Genomic DNA, 21,195 nt, shown 5'->3' on the forward strand with positions numbered 1-21,195 from the left:
CAAGGTTTTGTAAGAATTAAATGAGATAAAGCATACATAGCATTGAGCACAGAACCTGGTATCATAGTAAATGCTCAATAAATAGGAGCTAGTAAAAATAATGTACAATTATTAATAATTATTAACAATTATTAACAATTATTAATAATACAATCTCCAAATGTGAAAATAGACTAAAATGGGCATGACCGAAACTGTATCTCTCACTGGGCTTGTACAGAGCTACATACCTGTTTTCCACTCAGCTGGTAGAAGGAAAGTTTCTGTCCCCAATCAGCTACAGCCAGGATATCATTATGTTCCTCTCTAATCAACAGAAGACAAAAAAGGTTATGTGGGGCCATGGCCTGCTGAGAGTGTAGCCCTAAGCATTTAACCAACAACAGGAAAAAGAAAGCCTTGGCCAGGCTGTCAGATTGCCAAATGTTGTACAGGAGTATGGAGGCCAAAAATTGTTATGTGGGCCTATCCAACAATCAGTCCAACGGGAAGGGGCCCGGTGAGGTTCAGCCCTCCGGGGATCTGTTACTTCACTGAATGCCCTAGCATGCGCGTGCTCGTGGTGCCGGGACACTGTCACAACGAAGAGGTGAAACCCCTCATTTCAAAGTTTCCTGGGAGCAAAGCTAAGAAACAGCAAGGTTGCAGATCCAAGGGTGCGTTGCTCTTATACACTATAAAACGTGGGGAGGTGGTGCAGAGATATGTCTTCCACAGTGGGAAGGCATGATCGTCTGATTTTTTTAATGGACAGAGGAGAACCTTGCTTGTTCTTTCTCATGAGGGAAATTAACACCTAAACCTAGGTTCTCTCACAGTTGGGGTTCTCACACAGGTGAAAGGTTGACTAGACCTAATAAAAAAAAATACCGGCTAAGACCAATAACTGTCCTTAAAACTGAGTGCCTATCAGGATCAGTGTCTAGGAACTGGGGCTGTAGGACCAGCACAGGAGAAACCTCCTCAGCTAAGGCTTGGGATGAGGTTACTCAGGAATCTAGTTCAAGAGAGGTCCTGGTCTTAACCTACCTCATGTTGCCTCCTCTTTGTTTATTAATGCCAGCTTTTTGAGCCCAGGGCCTTGTTGTCATCTGGCAGCACCATGAGATATGCAGGCAAAGCATGGTGCAAAGCTATCTGCAAAACCCAGCCAAGAGTGGCAAAATAGCACTAATTCATAACTAAGGGAAAAAAGACAAAGATGGAGAGGGATGGAAGGGACCCACAGGTGCACTCTGTGTGAATGGCACTGAAATCCAAACATGCTCTGGGGGCCCAGGCCACAGTGAGCCCTCTTGGAGAGACCACATATGGCTCTAGGCCGGGTTCAGTCCCATGAGCTGGATGGGTGGATCTTGACCTTCTTTTCTCCTTTTTTCCCCCAGCAGTGGGACTCTTTACCAAAACAAAAACTTGTGTTAACAATTAAAGGGTCTGATCTGGTTGAAGCACAGATGGGGACCTGAAGACCACCTTTTTCTCCTTTCCCTGTCCCCCACCTCCCACCTTCTTTTTCCAAGGAACCCCAGGCACCACAGAACACAGTTTGAAAAGTCCTAAGCTAGATCACTTTTGTCCAATCAGAATATCCTGGCTCCCACACTCCAGCCTGAAATGTCTTCCCTACAGGTAATCTCGACAGAAAAGAAGGAAGGATGGCTGGACAGCAAGGATTTGGCGTGAGGACAGTGGGTAAGATGGGGGCCTCCTCTCTGAGATGTGTCCTAGCAAATGCAAGGTGAGGGGCAGTGTGGAAACACGTTAAGAAAGTGTCCAGTAAGAGAGGAAGTGTCCAGCGCACTGCTGTGCAGCCATGCCAGCACCCACAAGGCAAGCACTAAAAATCATGTTTCTCAAATGTCGAATGTTGCTGGAAGGAGTTTACTCTATGATGTTAAGTGGAAGAAAAGGAAGTAGGATACAATTTGGTTCATTAAATGAATGCACTAAAAGACTGAGGGGAAATACTCTAAAATACTAACAGTGGTTTCCTCGGGAGATGGAGTTTTATAGAAAAGTCAAACTTTCTCCCTTAGACTTCTCAGAATTTCCTAAAGTTTCTCAAAGAAGACTTTTATAACCCACACACAAGTTTTAAAGGAGTGCTCCCCCCCGCTGGAGGGGCCTTCACCAACAACACCCCCCCCTCCAGGTTCCTTTTATAAAGGAGCTTCAGGGCAGCACCTGCCCCGGCAGGTCTACGCTGCAGGCTGGACCCCTCCATGGAGGGTTCTCGCTCCTCGGGACACACTCACGAGTTGTCGTCCCTGGAACTGTCGTCCTCTTCCTCTGACTCTTCCTCACTACCCTGACTACTGTACACTGTTGACTTCACAGTGGAAGGGATTTCCTGCAAATATCTGTTGACAATGACTTCCTCGGCATCCTCGTCCTCTCTGTTCATCCAGAAACTCTCCCATCGGCTGCAGACAGTAAGTGGTTGTTCACAATCACATTGCCTAGAACTACACTAAAGCTATAATTTCAAAACCTGTCAAGGAGCCCCTGAACCCTGCCCGGAAGAGGACAGCAACCAGGTACACTGGGCATCCTGCTTCTCATGAATTAAAAATGGTACCCTGAAGCCACAAAGTCATCTGTGGCCACAAAAATCAAACAGCAGGAACTCTGGGGTAAGCTAATGGCTTCTGAAGGCATTAGGCATGCATGGTATAGCCCTGGGCTGGATAAAATTATTCAGGAAAAAGCATAATAATCTGATGTAAGAAAGGCAATGAAATTAAACAATCTTCTAAATCAGTAGGTACTACCTGTAAAATCACATTGGGCTGGTAAACAATTAAGTCCTTTACCTTCAGAGGACTCTGTGGGGGATATTGGTGGTTTAAGAATATTACAGAATTATACAAAGAGGATCTAAAGCTATTAGTCCACTGTCAAAGCCACATGAGCATAGTAAGGAAAACGTGTGTAAGGTTTGAGGAGATAGATGCCAATTGTTCGTGGAATTATAGGCTTTGGGGACATTCATACTTAATTTTGACCCTTTTTTGGCAAGGGCAGCAAAAAAACTCATGAAAAAGCAAAAAAAGCTCATGAAAAGGCACAAGAACTGAAAAGGAGAAAAGACCAAAATAAAGCCACAGCAGAGAGGTGAGCTACTGATTCATGAGGAAATGGCTCTCCTGTGTCACATGCGTGCATACTCTCTCTGCCTCTCTCTCACACACACACACTTTGAGCTGGCCTAGATAGCTCATCTGCTCAGCTAAATTTCTGGGATTCATTCCAAGACTCAAGATTGGCTCTTTAAAAATTCCATTCAAATGGAATAGGTTCCAAAACAGATCAGTCAAATGGGGTGAGAAGCCTTTGAATCATGGAACCCTCGGGAGGAGAGAAAGAGCTCAGCCCACTGAGGAAGGCCTTCTTCATAGAGTTTCTGCCCCAGGAGGAAGACAGCTGTGCGGTCACCTTGAAGGGTTCCAGCAGATGGACCATATAGGGGAGAGGGAGCCCCCCGGCCGCTCGATCTTCACCTTCTCCTCGCCGTTTTTGTTCCGTATGCTGACGATCCCGTTGAACATCCCCAGAGCTAGGTACTGACCGTCATTTGTCCAGCTGTTCAAACAACCAACAAAGGGCATGGGGAGGGAAAAGGAACACATGGAAAGTCACAGCCGCGAGGATGATGCCTTGCTTGAGGCAGGCTGGTGAGGCAGCAATGGCTGGGCTCATCTGGGCCCTGATGTCAAAATCAGAGAGCCAAACTTAGAGCCCCATTTCTTCCTGGAGTGGAGGGTGAGATGTGACAGTGGGAGCACCTTCACCTTGGCGCCCGCGGCCTTCGTCTGCACCGCCACAACGGCCCTGAGCTTTGCCTGCATCACTGGGCCGGCCTCAACTCCCCACTTGCCATTTCAACCTCCTCCCACGTCCAGAGCACCTTAATAACAGAATCTGTGTCTTGGTTACTGCCAGCCTCTAGAACAGGTGCCTAACAGATGCTGAATAGAAACAAAGGCTACACTCAGAAGCTGTGCAGCCAGAACAGTCACCATTTGAGAGTGTCTACCGTCTGCAGGCACTGCCTTGCTTGCTTTACTCACTAGCTCGTGTGCATTTCACAACAACCCCATCAAGTCAGCATCTTAATCCCCATTTGTCAAACACCGAACCTCCTGAGGTCACAGAGCCTGACAGCCACTGAATGTGGATTCAAATCCAGATCCAACATCAAAGCCCGTGCTTTCTCTAGCACACATGATAACTGGACAGGGACAGCCTCACGTGCCCAGAGCCTCCCCTGAGCACAGCTTGAGGCTGGGGAGGCCTGCTGCTAGACAACTGCATGAAAACAACCTGCAGTTCTCTTTTGCTTGCCGATCTTTTGCACAGATTCTTCCCATCAAGGAGGCCAAGAGAGAAGAAAAGAGGAAACACAGGGCTCAAACCAACTAGGTAGCACAAGACCTTCTCCACTGTGTGAACTAATCAGATTTTGAGAGTCTGAAGAGCGGGGAACATAAATTACCTTCATAGCTGCCCTTAACTTACCTGCAGCAGGTGATCTTGCTGCTAGACTTGTGCTTAGAGACAGACTTCTGTTCAGGAGACCATAAGCCTTCAATGCAAAATAATATAAAAGAAGAGAGATTGGTTAGGATATTACTCAGCAACAAAAAGGAACAAACTACACACTACAACTTAGATGGATCTGCAGGGTTTTATGCTGAGTTAAAAAAGCCAATGTGGGGCTTCCCTGGTAGCGCAGTGGTTAAGAATCCGCCTGCTAATGTAGGGGATGTGGGTTCAAGCCCTGGTCCAGGAAGATCCCACATGCCACAGAGCAAATAAGCCTGTGCGCCACAACTACTGAGCCTGCACTCTAGAGCCCGTGAGCCACAACCACTGAAGTCCATGCACCTAGAGCCCGTGCTCTGTAACAAGAGAAGCCACTGCAATGAGAAGCCCGTGCACCGCAACAAAGAGTGGCCCCTGCTCTCCGCAACTAGAGAAAGCCCACGTGCAGCAACAAAGACCCAACATAACCAATCTATTGATCAATCAATTTATTAAAAAAAAAAACCAAAGTAATGAACGATGCCTTCTGAAAATCAAGTCTCCTCTCCTGACCCTATCTGGGCTGTGCCCCATCCCTGGCACACTGGTCACCTTCGGTTTGCTCCCTCCTGCCAACAACTCCATGCCCCACAACAAGCGTATGTCTGGGCAACATGAGCAAATTCTGCTCTTTGCCTGAGCCATGACGCATGGCCAAGAAGGTAAATCCAGAGCAGAAATGCATTTACATAGCAAAGCACGACACCAAACACTGTGTTCCCCCTCTCCCCTGCCCAGAATGCCTCCCCCGGCATTTCAGCCTGTGTGCCTCTTATCTGTGCTCCACTGAGGCCCCCAGAGCCTCCAGCTGGAGGAAACCGTGCCCTCCAGGCCCCCTCAGCAGTGCTGCCCAGAGCAGGCTCTAGAGGCAATCGCACAACTTAGGTCCATCCCTTACCCGCTGGGTAACCTCAAGCGAGTCACTGGGCCAGTTTAAGCCACAGTGCTGTCTCACCAGCGGAGTGGGGATGAGAATACCTGACCTCAGGCGTTGTCATAGAGCTCATGTAGGAATTTGTCTTAACTCTTAGCACAGTGCCTAGTACATCATAAACATTCAACAAATATTATTACTTAATAGTATATTTTTACAAATTCTACCTCGCTACCTGCCCCGACCACAAGCTCTTTGAGGGCAGGAATACTATTTTGTCTTTTTCACCCCAAAAGTAAATACCCAGACTGATGCCTCACTTGGGGAAAATGCTAAATTTTTAATGAATGATAGTCCCTTCCCCTTTTGTTCATACAATGTGCTTTCAATTACAGCCTCTCTTTTGAACCTCAGAACTCTATCAGTGGATAGACGGGGGGATGCATACACCTTAGGTCAGGAAGGGAAACTGAAAGGGATTAGATCTCTCGCTTCTCGACTTCGACAATGGCTGTTCTGTTGTAACCACTATCTCTCAGCAAGGAAGATGGAACTGATGAGCTGAAAGCCAGAATCAAACTTGAACAGAGAATGTGCAAGCCTGTGCCCGCCTTCCTGGCCTCCTCAATGACGTCTCACTGCCTCTCCTCTGCACCAGGACCATGCCAGTGCGTGGGGGGGGCAGGTGCACCCTCAGGGCATTCAGCCCCTCAGGGAGGACAGCCACAGCCACCGAAAAAGTAATGGAGACATGCTGCACAAGAAGCACACCGAAGCTTTTCACACATGCACAGACACTGGGAGACATGGAAGTGGGGATAACTGAATTGTCCCTGCCAGGGTGAGGCAGGGAAGGCTTCCCGGAGGTGGCAACACCGACTTACGCCTGTGTCTCCCATCCCCCTTACCATCTCCCTTCCCAGGGCCCTTCTTGCCGTCTCCCACACTTCTTACCAGATTCAGTGTCATCACCTACTCTCTCGGTTTCTACACAATTTAAAGAACAACTGCCAGCCTCCCTTCAGCCATTGAAGGGAGAGAAGTAGCATTAAGTCCCTTAGGACAAAATCACCACCTTCTGGATAGATTTCAGCACTTTTTGCCAAAGTTCAGTTATCCCCAGACAAGACACTGGGAATCAGAACCTACCAAAGTCACTGGAGGAACAGGATGCCAGCTGGTGGGTAACAGGGTTGTAGGAGACACACTGGATAGAATCATTGTGCCTGGGAAGTAAACAACTGAAGATGATTATGCAGCAAACCACAAGTGTTCCAGTGGCTACAGCTGGAGATTTTAATGATGGGTCCGCAGCCTCTCTGACTCCACGCTACGAGCTCTGATGCGCAGGGATGAGTTCTCCCCTCCTGGGTTGCCCCTCACCCACCACTTTCCTCTCCTAAACATTACCCACCCGTCAGACTGACCTAGCTTGAATGCCACCTTCTCGAAGACTAGCGTGCTGGACACCTCTGGTGTGCCAGCTGGTAAGAGAATGATGTAAAACACCTAGCCTAGCACCAGGGACATAGGAAGTGCCGTATTAATGGCCATCACTCTTATTGCTTTGTAGAGGCCTGGAAATACATTCATTACTATAGGATGGAGGTACAATGAAAACCAATATCTGGATACATCTGAGATAACAATGAAAGCTGAGTGAGTCATGTACCACACGGAGCATCTCAGCCTGAGTTTTATTGCTTCACTTCTAGGTAATACTTAACTTACAACCTCACTCATTCATTCATTTAAATGTTGATTTGTTGATTTGTACACCCATGTTCACAGAAGCATTATTCCAAATAACCAAGAGGTGGAAGCAACCCAAATGTCCACCAACAACAGATGAATGGATAAACAAAATATGGCCTGCACATACACTAGAATATTATTCAGCTTTAACATGTAAGGGAATTCTGACACAGGAACCTTGAGGTTATTATGCTCAGTGAAATAAACCAGTCACAAGAGGGCAAATACCATAGGATTCCACTTATATAAGGTACCCAGAGTAGTCAAATTCATAGAGACAGAAAGTAGGTTTTTGGTGCTGGGCTGGGGGACGGGGAATGGAAGTAGCTGTTTAATGGGAATGGAGTCTCACTTTTGCAAGATGAAAAAGAGTCCTGGAGGTTGGCTGCACAGCAACACTGATGTACTTAGCACTATCTAACTGTACACTTAAAAATGCTTAGGATGATAAATTTTATGTCATGTGTATTTTACCACAATTAAAAAGAAAAGCAATCATTTGTTGAGTACCTACTAGGGCCAGGCATTGCACTAGGCACCAGGGACACAGGGTGAGCAAAACAGATGCAGCGTCTGCCTTCATGAAGGTTATAGGCTGATGGGGGTATCAATCAGTCACCAGAACTAAGTGTAAAACTACAGCTGTGAGGGACTTCCCTGGTGGTCCAGTGGTTAAGACTCCACACTTCCACTGCAGGGGACATAGGCTCAATCCCTGGTCAGGGAACTAAGATCCCACAGGCCACACGGTGAGGCCAAAAAAAACCACAAAAAACTACAGCTGTGAGAAGCGTCATAAAGGAGACCCGACCAAGGCTAGAGGGGCAGGAAAGGTTTCACAGAAGAAGCATCATCTGAGATGTGCAGGGTGAGAGGGGTTAACCAGGCGGAGGGACGGGGAAGAACATAAGGAGAGTCTCTGCACTGAGAGGGGCCTGGTGCACATTGACCCCAAGTTTCGGGCTGTCGACAGTGGGTGGATGGGAGGCTCTTGAAAAAGGACAGGTGGGGGAGAGGTGGAATGTGTGATGTCAGATTAACTAAACTGAGCTACATGAAAACACTGAGCCCAGTGCTGGCCAAACCAGCAGTGTTCAAGAACTGTTCCTTCACTTACTCATTCCCCAACCTTCCCAGAGCACATCCCCACAACTTAACTTTAAGTTCAATTGCAGAGAAAAGTCCTTCCTGATATCTTTTCTAATCTGCTTCTGCTACAGTCGCTCAGTAAGAGGCAAACTAATAATACTGTACACCGAAACGGTTACTTACGTGTATTTCAGAATGCCTTCCAATTTTGACGTCCAGATAATAACACTTTTGTCAGCTGATCCAGAAGCAAAGCGCTTGCCTAAAAGTGTTTTTAAAAAGGAAATAAATTTTTACATTTATTTAGGCCAGCATTTTGTTTTGCAGACAGTATTTCTTAGAAAACTACTTCTTTAAGGTCCCTAATAAGTGTCAGTTGCTTCTCTACCCCTTCTTTTCATCAGTACTGGATGGCAGTACTTTGGAGTCAGGAAGTTTGAGTTCCTATCCAGCTCTGTCTGGCACTAACAAAGATGTGTTGCGGGCCTATTGCATGCCAGCATCATGTTCTGTGCTCAGAATCAAGTAGTGATTAAAACATACACGAGCCCTACCTTCGTAGAGTTTGTCTGGTGGAAAAAGTAGGCAATAAATTAATCCAATTCAAATATAACATGGTGAGAAAAAAAAGCAGGCCCTATGAAAGAGAATAGCTGGGGACCTAATTTTGGTGAGGGGGGCTTCTTTGAGAATGGGATCTTTCATTGAGACCTAAAGGTTGAGCAAAGCTTAGCCAGGTGCAAAGAGAGGAGAAAGACCCATCCATATGGGTCAAAACGATGCGCAAAGGCCCTGAGGCAGGAAAAACCTGCACGTCTGAGGGGCTGGGAGGCAGCCAGCATGGAACGTCATGGGCAAAGGGTGAGGTGGGTGGGGAAGGAATCTCTAGGGGTTTGGGGCCACAGTAAGATCCTGCTCTCTATCTCAAAGAAAGGCTTGAAGCAAAAGAGTGATAGATGATATTTTCATTTTCACACTACTTGGACCATGTGACACTGCTGCAAATGCTAAATAACAGAAGCTACTCTTATTTATTTTTTCTGCCACTGCTCCCCCACACTGGCAGGCAGCAGGTGATGAACAGTGTGGGCTACGGGCTCAGAGTCTGCGCTGGAATCCCCGGTGACGTCACCCACCAGCTGCAGGGCCCGGAACAAGCTATTGAACTTCTCTAGGTCTTCATTTCCTCATTTGAAGAGTGGACGCAACAACAGTATTTACCTCATAGTTGTGAAGATTAAATGAGATTAAAGGGCTTAGGACTGTGCCTGACCTAGAATCAATGCTAAACAAAATTAGCTATTATTATTATTTTCTCACATTGTCTTATATTGCTTTTCTTGAAGAAAAAACTAGTTCTTAACATAGCTTTGTATCATGGTTGCTCATTAAATACTTATTAAACTTAAGGGAGAAACTGGAAACAAGCAAAATCATCATTTTTCAAAAAGCAGAACCATAATTCAGTGTATCCTCACTTCTAGATCCAAGGGGAAAGGACTTTCCTATTGTTACACAAGAGGCAACATGATACCCTAGAAAGAACAAGGGCCCTGCCGTCAGAGGATCCAGGTCAGGCCCAGCTCTGCCCCCCTCACCTGCAATCACTCCAAGCCTGTTTTCTCATCTGTGAGAGGAGCTTCCCTTCCCTGCCTGCTCTGAGGGCTGCTGGCAGACCAAATGAGATGATGTGTGCGGCAGGACTCTGCAAAACACTGACAAATGCCCCTGATGGCAGGTCTCACTCTGATATCCTCAAGGGCCTTGATGGTGCTGCAGGCCAACGAGGCCCCAGGCTTATAAACTCTGAGGCCTCACGTGTCTCCTCACAGTATTACTCTGAACTTGAACTCAAACACGCACATAAAAAAATACGACTACCACGGCACAGCATACTTGACTATGAGGCAAGAACTAATGTTGTGTTTGCCACTAACTTGCTGTATGACCTCAGCAAGTCACGTGACTTCTCTACGTCTTTATGTAAGTCTAACATAAAGAGACTGGGCTAGATCAGATTAAAACCATGTGCACAAAATTGCATGTATACATGAAGTATGTGCATTTTTCTAGAGAGGGGTCTATAGCTTTCATCAGATTCTCAAGGCAGTCCGTCATCTAAAACAATTAAAAACCTGGAGCCCAAATGATCTCCATGGTTCATTCAAGCACTGTACCGCTGATTCTTTTTTTTTTTTTTTTATTTTTATTTTTATTTTTTGGGGGGTACACCAGGTTCAATCATCTGTTTTTATACACATATCCCCGTATTCCCTCCCTTCCTTGACTCCCCCGCCTCGAGTCCCCCCCACCCTCCCCGCCCCAGTCCTCTAAGGCATCTTCCATCCTCGAGTTGGACTCCCTTTGTTATACAATAACTTCCCACTGACTGTTTTACAGTTGGTACTGTATATATGTCTGTGCTACTCTCTCGCTTCGTCTCAGTTTCCCCTTCATACCGCTGATTCTTTGACTTCTCAGCAGTGGTCACAGAGGGCCATCTCTAATCCGATATCCACTTGACACATGAGGAAATCGCGACTCAGAGAGAGTCAATAACCACCTCAAATTCACAGAGCTTCTAGGGTTGGAGCTGTCTCATCCCAAAGCCCATGTTCTTCCCATTGATGCCATGCTGCGCATAGCACGGGTTTACTTTTAACTCTCAATATCAGTTTCACGCACCCAGTGTGACCACCTCTCCTCTTTCTCACCCCACCTGGTGACCTAACTCCAATGACCCTTCCACCCCACTAGAACCTCCCTCTCCACTGCCCTCACCCCTTGTGGTCCTCTCACCCCTCATCACTCAGCAACGGTTCAAGCTCCATGTGTATAATCATTCCTTTGCGTACATCCTCTGCACCAGCCCTCGCCCCTCATCTTCAGAGGTGCTCATACACCTACCACTCCGGTTAAATCCAACTCTCCACCTCCTCTGCCCGTATCTGTGCAGCTCAAAGTGGTGGAGAAAAAGACACAATGACAACGCTCATCTCCCTCTCAGTTCATGACCACCAGCCCCTGGGTGGGCCCTTCGTGTAGCCAGGGTCTCACTACACCTCCCGGAGCCATCCACTCAGCCCCTCAACTTGGCGGTGATTCAATTTTTTTCCTTTTTCCTCAACCCTCAGACACCTCCTTCCCCATCCTCACTCTCAGATGTTACTGCTTCCTGTTTCACTGAAAGAACGGAAGAGAATTCCATTAGACTCCGACTACCACATGCCCCTGCTGCCAGCACCTGCAGTGACATCCTCCAGGTCCCACACACTCATCTCTGCCCCAGATCCCATCGCCTCTTCCCACTCAACAACCCTGCCCTGGCAATTCCCTCCCTTCTCCCTACAGCGACAACTTTCCTCAAATTCGACACATCTGAAACGGAACTCCTGGTCTTCCGCTGTTTCTCAGCCTGCATCCTTCCCCATCTCAGTGGAGGGCACTCCGCCCTTTCAGTCGCTCAAGTCAAAAACCTTGGAGTCACCCCTGACTCCTTTCTTCACACCCCACATTCAATCTGTCAGGCAATCCTATTGGCTCCACCTTCAAACTATATCGAGAACCTGACCACTCCTCACCGCTTCCTCTGCTCCTACAGAGGTCTCAGCCGCCATTACCAGTGTTACAAAATTTGCCTGTGTGACGTTTCTTCAGTTGTCTTTCTGCCCCAACCTTTATCCCTTGCAGGCTGTTCCCAGTACAGCAGCTAAAGAGATCCTTTTAAAATGTAAATCAGATCAGATTTCTCCTCTGCTCAGAACTATTTAGTGGTTCCCCATTTTCAGTGAGAAGCAAAGCCAAAGCCCTATGACAACCAACATAATCCAGCCCCCCCACACCTGTTGCCTCTCTGCCCTCATCCCCTGCTGCTCCCCACCGATTCTCACTGCCCCCACCCCAGGAAGGTCCACCCCACCTGAGGGCCTCTGCAATGGCCCTTCCCTCTGTAAGGAGCTCTCTTCCCCCAGATGCTCAGTCGTTATTTGCCTGACTCCCCACCTTCAAGTCTTTGCTTACCTGTCCCCGTCTCAGTGAGCCACAATGACAATCCTCTTCAACACCGTGCCCAATGCCCTGCCCACCCAGCACTCTCAGTCCCCCTTACTCTGCCCTACTTTTTCTTCTTCCTAACACTTGCCACCTTCCAGCGTACTGTTTAATTTACTTATTTACTACGTTTATTGTACGTCTTCCCTCATACTCTTCCCTCCCCCGCCACAGATAAAAGCCCCATGAGGGCAGGGATCTTTGTTTTGTTCTCTGAAGCATCTCGAGCAGCTAGAACAATGCCTGGCACACAGATGGGCCTCAATAAACACTTGCATGACTGAACTGAAGTCTACGAGCCTGACTATCTTCAGAAACTGCAAGCTGCCCTCGAGCTCACTAAACATGACAAGGGTGTGGCCAAGGAAAGACGCGGCTGTGAGGCCATTACAGAGACTAAATCCAGAGCAGCTCTCACCATCCTTCGCGTATGCCACACAGTACACGGTATCTTTGTGTCCCTTTAGGGGCTGAAGTAAGGTGCCATCAGACGTGTCATAAACCTGGCAAAAAAGAGACAAAGGTACAGATTACCCACATGGCATCCAGGATTCAGAATCCCTGCAGGTTGCTGCTGCTATTTTTGTTTTCACAACAAAACATTTGTCAGTATTCTAACTTGGTACCAAGTAAAAACTGCACCAAGAAAACAGAAAAAACGTGACTTAAAGCTGGGAAACCCAAGAAGTAAAGGCTCTGCTTCTACGCATTACGTAGCTGGGAATCTGCCATTAATGCTCGAGAAACAAACGTTCACTCCGTGAAACTTCTCTACAAACTTCACTCCCTTTGCATGTATTTGGGTCTGTGACCAATCAAGCTAGGCCCTCCCAAATAAAGCCAGCACAAAGAGCCCAGCTAGAGAGTGACTAAGTGCCAGTGCTAGCCCTGCCCCTACTACCAGCATCACAGAGAGGTGTTTCATACTTGCTACCAAGAGTCTGAAAGTCACAGACCTGAACTCCATGTCTGCAAAGTGGAGGGAGTATTACAAAACCCAGCTGTAACGTGGATTTAGGATTTTATAAATATGTGGAGATTTAAAAAACACACCATCTCAGAAATAAAGGCAAAACCCTCCAGAAATGGTCAGTGTTGGAGAAGATAATCTATGGGAAAAACCTGAAAGGATTTGGGTTGTTTACCCTGGAGAGAAGAAGTCTGCGGAACAATTTACCCAGGGCTTTAAGATTATGTAGTTACCAGGCAGAGAACGGAGATCAGGCCGTCTGCATATCTAGAGACAACAGAGCAAGAGGAAGCGGACTTACGCAGAAGGAAGGGGAGATCATACAAAGGTTTTTAGGTCAAACATAAAGAGTTCTCTGAAAATTACTTTTATGCACCGGGATAGGTTCCAGAGGGAGCGTCCATTTTTTGAAAATATGAAAAATAGGACAGGATCCATATGGAATTGTTTAGGAAGGCCAGTGCCTAAAAGTTGGGGTCAGGCTATCTGGCTTCTCATAGAGGAAGCCCCTTCAGTCCTGTTGCTTGAATTTTTCAGGGCGACAAAATGTGAACTGACAACAGCTCAGTTTCAAAGGCATGATTAATTATTTTCAGCTCTTCCATGGGTGTCTCAAAGTAAAAAGGGAAAGATTAATGATTCCAAAGGAGGTATTGTTCACAGGTTCCTATCTGATAGACAGTTTACCTACCTGTTTTAAATAGCCCATTTCCTTCCCTATTAAAAAGTAATGACTGGTTTTTCCACCCTTGCCTTTTTTATCTTAAAAAAAAAGGGGTCAAATTTCAGAGCACTTACAAGAGGAAGAGGAAAAAAAGCACTTAAAAAGGAAATTCAGACAAAATCCTACCAGTAATCTGTTTCCTGCAGCCAAAATCAGTTGGGTTCCATCGGGCTTAAATGCGAGGTCATATATACTAAACAGGAGACAAAACAAGACAAAAGGACAATTAGGAACCAAAATGATGAGGTCTGCTAATGGCCAGGAAAGCAAACTTTATTTCCATTATGAAGCACTGCTTGTGTATGAGGGAGAAAAATAATGGCTAAGAATTGCATTTGGTTGCAAACTCCATTCAACCGCCACACCTTCAATCACAATTCACTTGGCAGTTAGCGTTGTGTCCCAGTTTCCACCTGTCCAGAAGCCAGACACCAGACATGATTCAAAGGGTAAACAGTGGAGGGCACTACCTCTTCTAATAATACCATAAAGGCTACACAAATGGAGAGAATGTGTGAGGGCTAGCAAATCCACAGGTCTCTGAAAAACTGATCATTTATTAAAATATCATTACTGGACTTCCCTTGTGGTCCAGTGGTTAAGACTCTGCACTTCCAATGCAGGGGGTGTGGGTTCGATCCCTGGGTAAGGAAGTTCCACATGCCAAGAGACGCGGCCAAAAAAGAAAAAAAAAAAAAACATTACTATTTCCAATTAATCAGATACTTATCGAGTGCCTCTTAGGTGCTAAGAACTAACAGATACAAGATGAGTAAATCTCAGTCCCTCCCTGCCCTAAAGGAAATTACCATCCTGTGGGAAGGTGAGGCTCAGACACACAAAGAACCATGTCATCAATTCTAAAGCACACATTTTTTTCACATCTTAACATTTCTGATGTTGGGATGTGTCTTATAATTGATGTGTCAGTTTAACTGGCAGCATTTTTTGCTTTCTTAGTCATATGTAAAATAATGCTATTTTACAATCAGTGACCTCTTAGATTGGATGAAATATAGAATAATACTGTGATAAAGGCTTCAGGAGATACATTAAAGCACATATTGTAGGATTCCAAGGAGGAAGACACAGTGTTCTGATTTGAAGATCAGAAAAAGCTTCATGAAAAAAAAACCAATATGTGAGAAAGGTAGGGCTTCTGAGGCATGCAGAAGAAGATTGGGTAGACACAGCATTTCGGGCTGAGACAAGAGAACAAGCAAAGACATGACGGTGGCAATAGCAAATACCTAAATAACCTAATTTGACTGAAACATATGGCTATGTGCAGGGCAATAGGGAGCGATAAGGCTGGAAAACACAGGCTGGATTCACATTACAGAGATTCTCGAATGCCCCCAGGCAGAGGACTTCATTAGTTCAGGTGACCCTAGTAAAAATGTGTCTGACAGCTCCGCCAAGATGGCCTGTTGCAAAAGCTGAATATGGGATAAATTAACCTGGCACCTGTGAATGACTGAAAAATATACACCTTGGGGAATTTCCTGGCAGTCCAGAGGTTAAGACTCCACGCTTTCATTGCTGAGGGCGAGAGTTAGATCCCTGGTTGGGGAAGTAAGATCCCACAAGCTGCACAGTATGGCCAAAAACAAGACAAAACAAAACAAAAAACCCTGGTAACTACCTGGAGCATTTACCACAGCTCAGCCCCCATGCTGAGCTCTTCAAATCCATTATTTTATTCCGTCCCCACAACAATTCTATGAGGTAAAAATTACTACTCAGTTTTGTGGTTGAGGATACCATGGCTCAGAGAGGTCAAGTATCTTGCCCAACATCACAAGTCAACAAGTGAAAGGGCCAGAATTTTAACTCAGGTCTGACTTTACAGTCTATGCTATATAGCATTCCACTCTCCTGAATCACTGTCAAGTGTAACAAATCTCTGCCACCCTCAATACTTTAATAACATTGACTAATGTGTATTAAGCACACTTATTTACATGTGTGCAAAGTACAGTTTAAACGCTTTACATGTGTTAACTCCCTTAATTTTCACAACAACCTTATATCTATTTTGTAAATGAAAAAACTAAGGCACAGGGAAGTTAACTAACTTGCCTGATAATAAACTGCTACTGAGTGGAGGTGGAGCCAGAATTCAAACCCAGGCAGTCTGGCTCTGCAGCTCAAGCTCTAGTCACTAGGCTCTGTGGCCTCCATTGCCATTATTACTCGCATGTGCCATAGCTGACAAAATAATTAGCAGGAGTCTCCATGTTTTATCAGCAGAAAAAACAAGGTGTTACCATCTACTCAAGGCATTACACACAGAATTCAGAGTTTTTTATATAGCCTCCATTGACTTCAGAAGCTTCCATTAATAAAAAATAATTCTTCACATATATTCAAGAGTTAAGAGCTGTTGAAGAGTGTAAACTTACATCTCATTTGACCTTATGCTAACATATTGCCTCAGACAGGCCAGGCATTACTGGCCCATTTTTAAAGCGGCGACTTATCTGTCTGCTGTCACACAGCTGCCTAATGGAGAAGCTGGAACACACTGGACATTCCTCATAACAGAAGCAAACACACTGTTATGTGGTAACAGACCTGGGTCTCTCAGGCTTTCTTTCTCAGGATCTAGGGGAAAAGGTACTGCGTGTGTTTCACACTCTGCAGAGGAGCAGGGCGGGAGAGGGAAAAGCAGGGGGAGCTGGGGCCAGAAGGGCTGACCTCGCCCTCACCTATACAGCAAGGCTAGCGAGCTACACCCTCCCCCCCCCCCCCCCCCCCCCCCGCCTCCCAGGGCACACAAGCACCGCCTCCTGCGAGGAGCTGAAGAGGCACGAGGTTTGGGAGGCTTCTGCACCTCTCTTCCACAGTCCTCCTCGTCATGTGGCTCCCTCCCTGCCTTGTACCTATCTGAGCCCAACAAAGTGCTTCCTGTGCGGCTTCTTCACAAGGATCATTTTGGGCTGAATTATTAGCAAATCATTTCTGAGTATCTCACTTGAGGCAAGCCTTTAACTATCTTCCTTTCAGATGTGAGAACTCATTTTCTCCGCGCTGCCTGAAGTTTCCTTTTCTAAAGTATAACATGCATGTCTGATTTACCCCACTCTAAACTCTTATTGTACTTAGAATCTGTACAATTCAAGAATTATATAATCTATATTTTACACTGTTTCAGATAGTATCTTATCCCCTTAATTACAGTTATATGCAATTTAAGGGTAATGACCCTGTTTTAGATTTGTGGATTGTCCTAGACACAAAATGAATATAATTGACAAACTGACAGGATTTTATCTTGAACCCCCTGGCCTTTAATTACATCATAAGATCACAGAAACTTTCCCAAACTATTGGGAAAGACCCTAGACCTTGTCATATAGTCCAACTCCCCTACCAAGACAGGAATTCCCTATTGATGGCCAACCAGCCTCTGCTTGAATGCTTCCAGGGCTGGGGAGCTCAGCCATCTGCAGACAGTCTCCTGTACAGAAGGATGGCTCTCTCTCCCCACCTGCCCCCTTTAATGAAAAACAGACATTGTCGGTTTCCACTGCAGAGAGACAGAGGACGTCCTGCAAACTGTCCTCTGCCAACCCTGTGCCCACCCCACTGTAAACTGAAGTCTCAAGGTGTCTCTCCAAATCCTGCACAATCTGACCCAGCCCTCACTTACTTGCTTTGAATCTTAAGCAAACTATTACCTCGTTAAGTCTCAGTTTCTTCATCTGTAAATGGGGTAACAATTCCAATCTCACAGGCTGTTGTGGAGATTAAACAGGATAAGGCATGTAAACACTGTCTGGCCCACAGCTGGTGTGAATGAGGGGTAGAGCAGGTGCCAGCCTGCCTGGAATAAGGCATCATGGTTGAGAAGAACCTATAGCACTGCTATTAAGGGAGAAAAGAGGGAGTTCAGAGAAGAGTAAGAGAACATTTGGGAAGGGCCTTTGGATAGGAAAATGGAGTTTTCAGCTGCACAGAAAAATTTAAATCATAAATTTAAATCTTAGCAAGAGGACTTCCTAGGTGGTGCAGTGAGTAAGAATCAGCCTGCCAATGCAGAGGACACGCGTTCGATCCCCACCCCAGGAAGATACCACATGCCGTGGAGCAACTAAGCCCGGGTGCCACAACTATTGAGCCTGCACTCTGGAGACCATGAGCCACAACTATTGAGCCCATGTGCCGCAACTACTGAAGCCCACGCACCTAGAGCCCGTGCTCTGCAAAAAGAGGCCACCGCAATGAGAAGCCTGCGCACCACAACAAAGAGTAGCCCCTGCTCCCTGCAACTAGAGAAAGCCCGTGTGCAGCAACGAAGACCCAACACAGCCAATAAAATAAATTAATTAATTAAAGTTAAAAAAAAAATCTTAGCAAGAGGGGGCAGGGTGGGGGCAGGGGAAGGACCACCTAGTTAAGTGCACAATTTGACATGGAAGGTAATGGGGAGTCACTGGGTTGATGAGAGGCAGAGTAACAGATCACAGCAACAGGACTCGAAACAGAGAATTCCTGCTGCTACGCAAAGGTTAGACTGGAAGCAAAAGAGCACACCAGCATGCAGAGCTGGCTCGGTGTGGAGGAAGAACCTTTGACATCTGGGATTTTGGAGTTCTATTTATTTTTCTAGTTTTTTGTTTTGTCTCATTCTGGGCTATCAGCTTGCATATGTAGATGCCATCAGTATTGCTGGTCTCTAGAACCCCTACAGTGCCTTCACTAAAATAGCTGTAATGGGCCAAAAACCAAATAACTAACCTTCATTCATCATTCATTATTCACCTCTTCATTCACTCAGGAATACCTCTATCTATGAAATAAGCACAACCACCACTGTTCTGTCCAGAATAAGGCTCCCTTTGGAGATGGTCGCTCTCACCGGAATAAGCCTTGGAAATGAGTAAGACAGTCATTGCTTTTAAGGGGTTTGTAGACTTCTGGGATCCAGAGATTCCAGTAAACTCTTTCACTAGACAGACACTAAGTACCACAAGAGAGGAATGAACAAAATCCTATGCCAAGGGATGGAAACTGGGAGCCAATCAGGCTGTATCTGGCCAGCAAATGTTTTGTTTGGCCCACATGGTATTTTATTTTGTATTTTTTTTTTTTTTACAGATTAGATGCCAACATTTAAAAATGAGGACATTTCAATTAAAAACCCAGATTCCTGGTTTCTGGTGAAGATAGGAAGCTCTGAGCCACACTGGGCCAAATTCCTGCAGGGTGGTAACTGGTGGGAGTGGAGCAGCTGCTGCCCCTTTCGGGCAGAGCATGCGCTCTCCAGTCTGCCACAGTCCTTGCTGCTTCCTAGTAGCTCTAACCAAATGCTCAGCTGCTAGCTATCAGCAGCTTGAGCTAAGAGTACTTTCATAACAGAGTTAAAAGTTAAAAAAAATTTTTTTTTTTACTCAAATCTCTATTAAAAGTATAAGTGAAAGATATAGCGGTAGGGCTATATGTTTCTAAAAGAATGCAGTTTAGAAAAGAAGAATACGCCTAGGAAAAACAGACAGTTCCTTGTGTTTAAGAGGCAAATAAAAATCTCCCATTTACATTGCCATTTGAGTTTGCAGCCTCTGTAACACGGAATAATGAAGGCAGTGGCTAAGAGCATTGGCTCCGGAGTGAGGAAGAAAGCTGGCTCCACCTCTTACTCACTGTGTGACCTTGGCAAATTATTTTCCCTCTCTGTGCTTCAGTCATCTGTATGTAAAACATATGTAAACAGTATGTTTTACATATGTAAAACAGAAATAAGTATAGTACCTACCGCAGAGGGTTGTTGTGAGGTGACAATGAGATAAAAGGAAGTTCTCAGCCAGTGCCTGGCGCAAAGTAAGCATTAGCGATTACCGGTACAGAGTACAAAGAGAGCAACCATCTCCAAAGGGAGCCTTAAGCATGTTTAGGATTTTACTGTGAAGAGATGAAGGCATGCTTTCTTCACACAGAGAGGCCAAAGAAAAGAGAGGGAATGGCTCTGTTCCAGCGGCCAAAACAGAGGCTTCACAATGAAGCTCAAAAGATCATGTAGGAACATTTTGAAAGTCAGGCTGAGGAGAACTGCCCAATGAGTCAGTATTCCCCCAAATGTATCCTCAGATGATGGATTTAGGTGATAAAAATGGAATAGGACATTAAACAACATTGAGTCACAAAGTGAGAAAGTCATTCTCTTTCCATTCTTTCAAATCTTCTAACAAAACATAGGAGAAAGTCTTGGCGTGATGCTATTCAACTCAAGCACCTCTCGGACCACACTTGCTAAATCTCCAGCTCCAGAGATAGTACACCTGAGGTTCAAAGGTTCCCTAGAAACAGTATCTAGCTACAACTTGTTCATGTTTCTCCTTGCTTTAAGTTCTACAGTTATCTATCTACATTTACAGCAATTGCTACTGGTTTTCATACACGGCGTAATAAAGTTTCCCTGTGGAATGTAAAAGCATATTTAAAAGAAAATAAGTGAGACAATTTAGAGGAAAAGTCACGCAAACAAGAGTATAGGTAAGCCGTGGATGTGGCAAAAGTTGTGAAGTTAGAAAAACACTGATGAGCCCAGGATGGATTTTGAGAAAGGGAACAAGATCAGATTGTGATTATGTGTAACGCCGCCTCCACAGGCCACTACCTCACGCGTGGTACATCCCCTTGCTCCCTCTCCAGGCCTCAGTTTCTCCATACAAAGGGGTGGGAGGGCGTCCTTGCAGTCGCCCGACCCCGGACTCAGGGCCCTCAGCTCAGCCCGCAGGCCCGTTACCCTTGGCAACCACCGGCGTTTACGCTCCGGCGCCCGCCATCCCCGGTGGGGCTCGGCCTCCCGCCCCTCCCGGACTGCCCCGCTCCTCACCACTGCTCGGCTTTATCTCTCCACGTCAGCACGGCCCTCATCTCGGCTTCCCTCACACCTCGGGCCCCTTCTCCCCGCCTCAGCAACCGGCCTCACTCCGCCAGCCACTTTGTCTAGCTGTGCTACCCCTGGCAACGCACATGCGCAGTGAGCTAAGCGCGGGGCTGAGAATTCCGAGTGCGCATGTCTAAAAGGGAGAGCTAGAAAAATGGAACGGGAGCCTAGAAGGCTCATATAGGACGCACGCGATTGGCAGGAACGGGCAGGGGGCGGTGCGTCTTCATCGACAAAGGATTTGATTGGCTGAGCCG

The 21,195-nt window shown here is 46.1% G+C and overlaps 1 protein-coding gene across 5 annotated transcripts in view; it reads right to left on the reverse strand.

Moving 5' to 3' along the window:
- The window catches only part of IFT122 (intraflagellar transport 122), a 67,140-nt gene extending 46,125 nt beyond the window's left edge, over nucleotides 1-21,015 (reverse strand). For 2 of the 5 annotated variants that reach the window (XR_009048723.1, XM_057705073.1), the window contains exons 1-9: nucleotides 20,885-21,015; nucleotides 14,173-14,239; nucleotides 12,771-12,855; nucleotides 8,486-8,564; nucleotides 6,608-6,684; nucleotides 4,519-4,585; nucleotides 3,436-3,582; nucleotides 2,256-2,423; nucleotides 231-306 (exon numbers count right to left, since the gene is read on the reverse strand). Coding sequence is in view for 4 of the 5 variants with exons in the window: in XM_057705073.1 (XP_057561056.1) it covers nucleotides 231-306; nucleotides 2,256-2,423; nucleotides 3,436-3,582; nucleotides 4,519-4,585; nucleotides 6,608-6,684; nucleotides 8,486-8,564; nucleotides 12,771-12,855; nucleotides 14,173-14,239; nucleotides 20,885-20,925 (807 nt within the window). In the remaining variant the exon portion in view is untranslated. Of the gene's footprint in view, nucleotides 1-230; nucleotides 307-2,255; nucleotides 2,424-3,435; nucleotides 3,583-4,518; nucleotides 4,586-6,607; nucleotides 6,685-8,485; nucleotides 8,565-11,101; nucleotides 11,285-12,322; nucleotides 12,342-12,770; nucleotides 12,856-14,172; nucleotides 14,240-20,884 lie in introns of those variants that run through there. The other 3 variants (XM_057705074.1, XM_057705076.1, XM_057705075.1) reach the window with 3 other exon arrangements.
- Nucleotides 21,016-21,195: the final 180 nt, after the last annotated feature.

Source organism: Hippopotamus amphibius, chromosome 13, assembly GCF_030028045.1.
Source record: "Hippopotamus amphibius kiboko isolate mHipAmp2 chromosome 13, mHipAmp2.hap2, whole genome shotgun sequence".
NCBI classification, from domain to species: Eukaryota; Metazoa; Chordata; class Mammalia; order Artiodactyla; family Hippopotamidae; genus Hippopotamus; species Hippopotamus amphibius.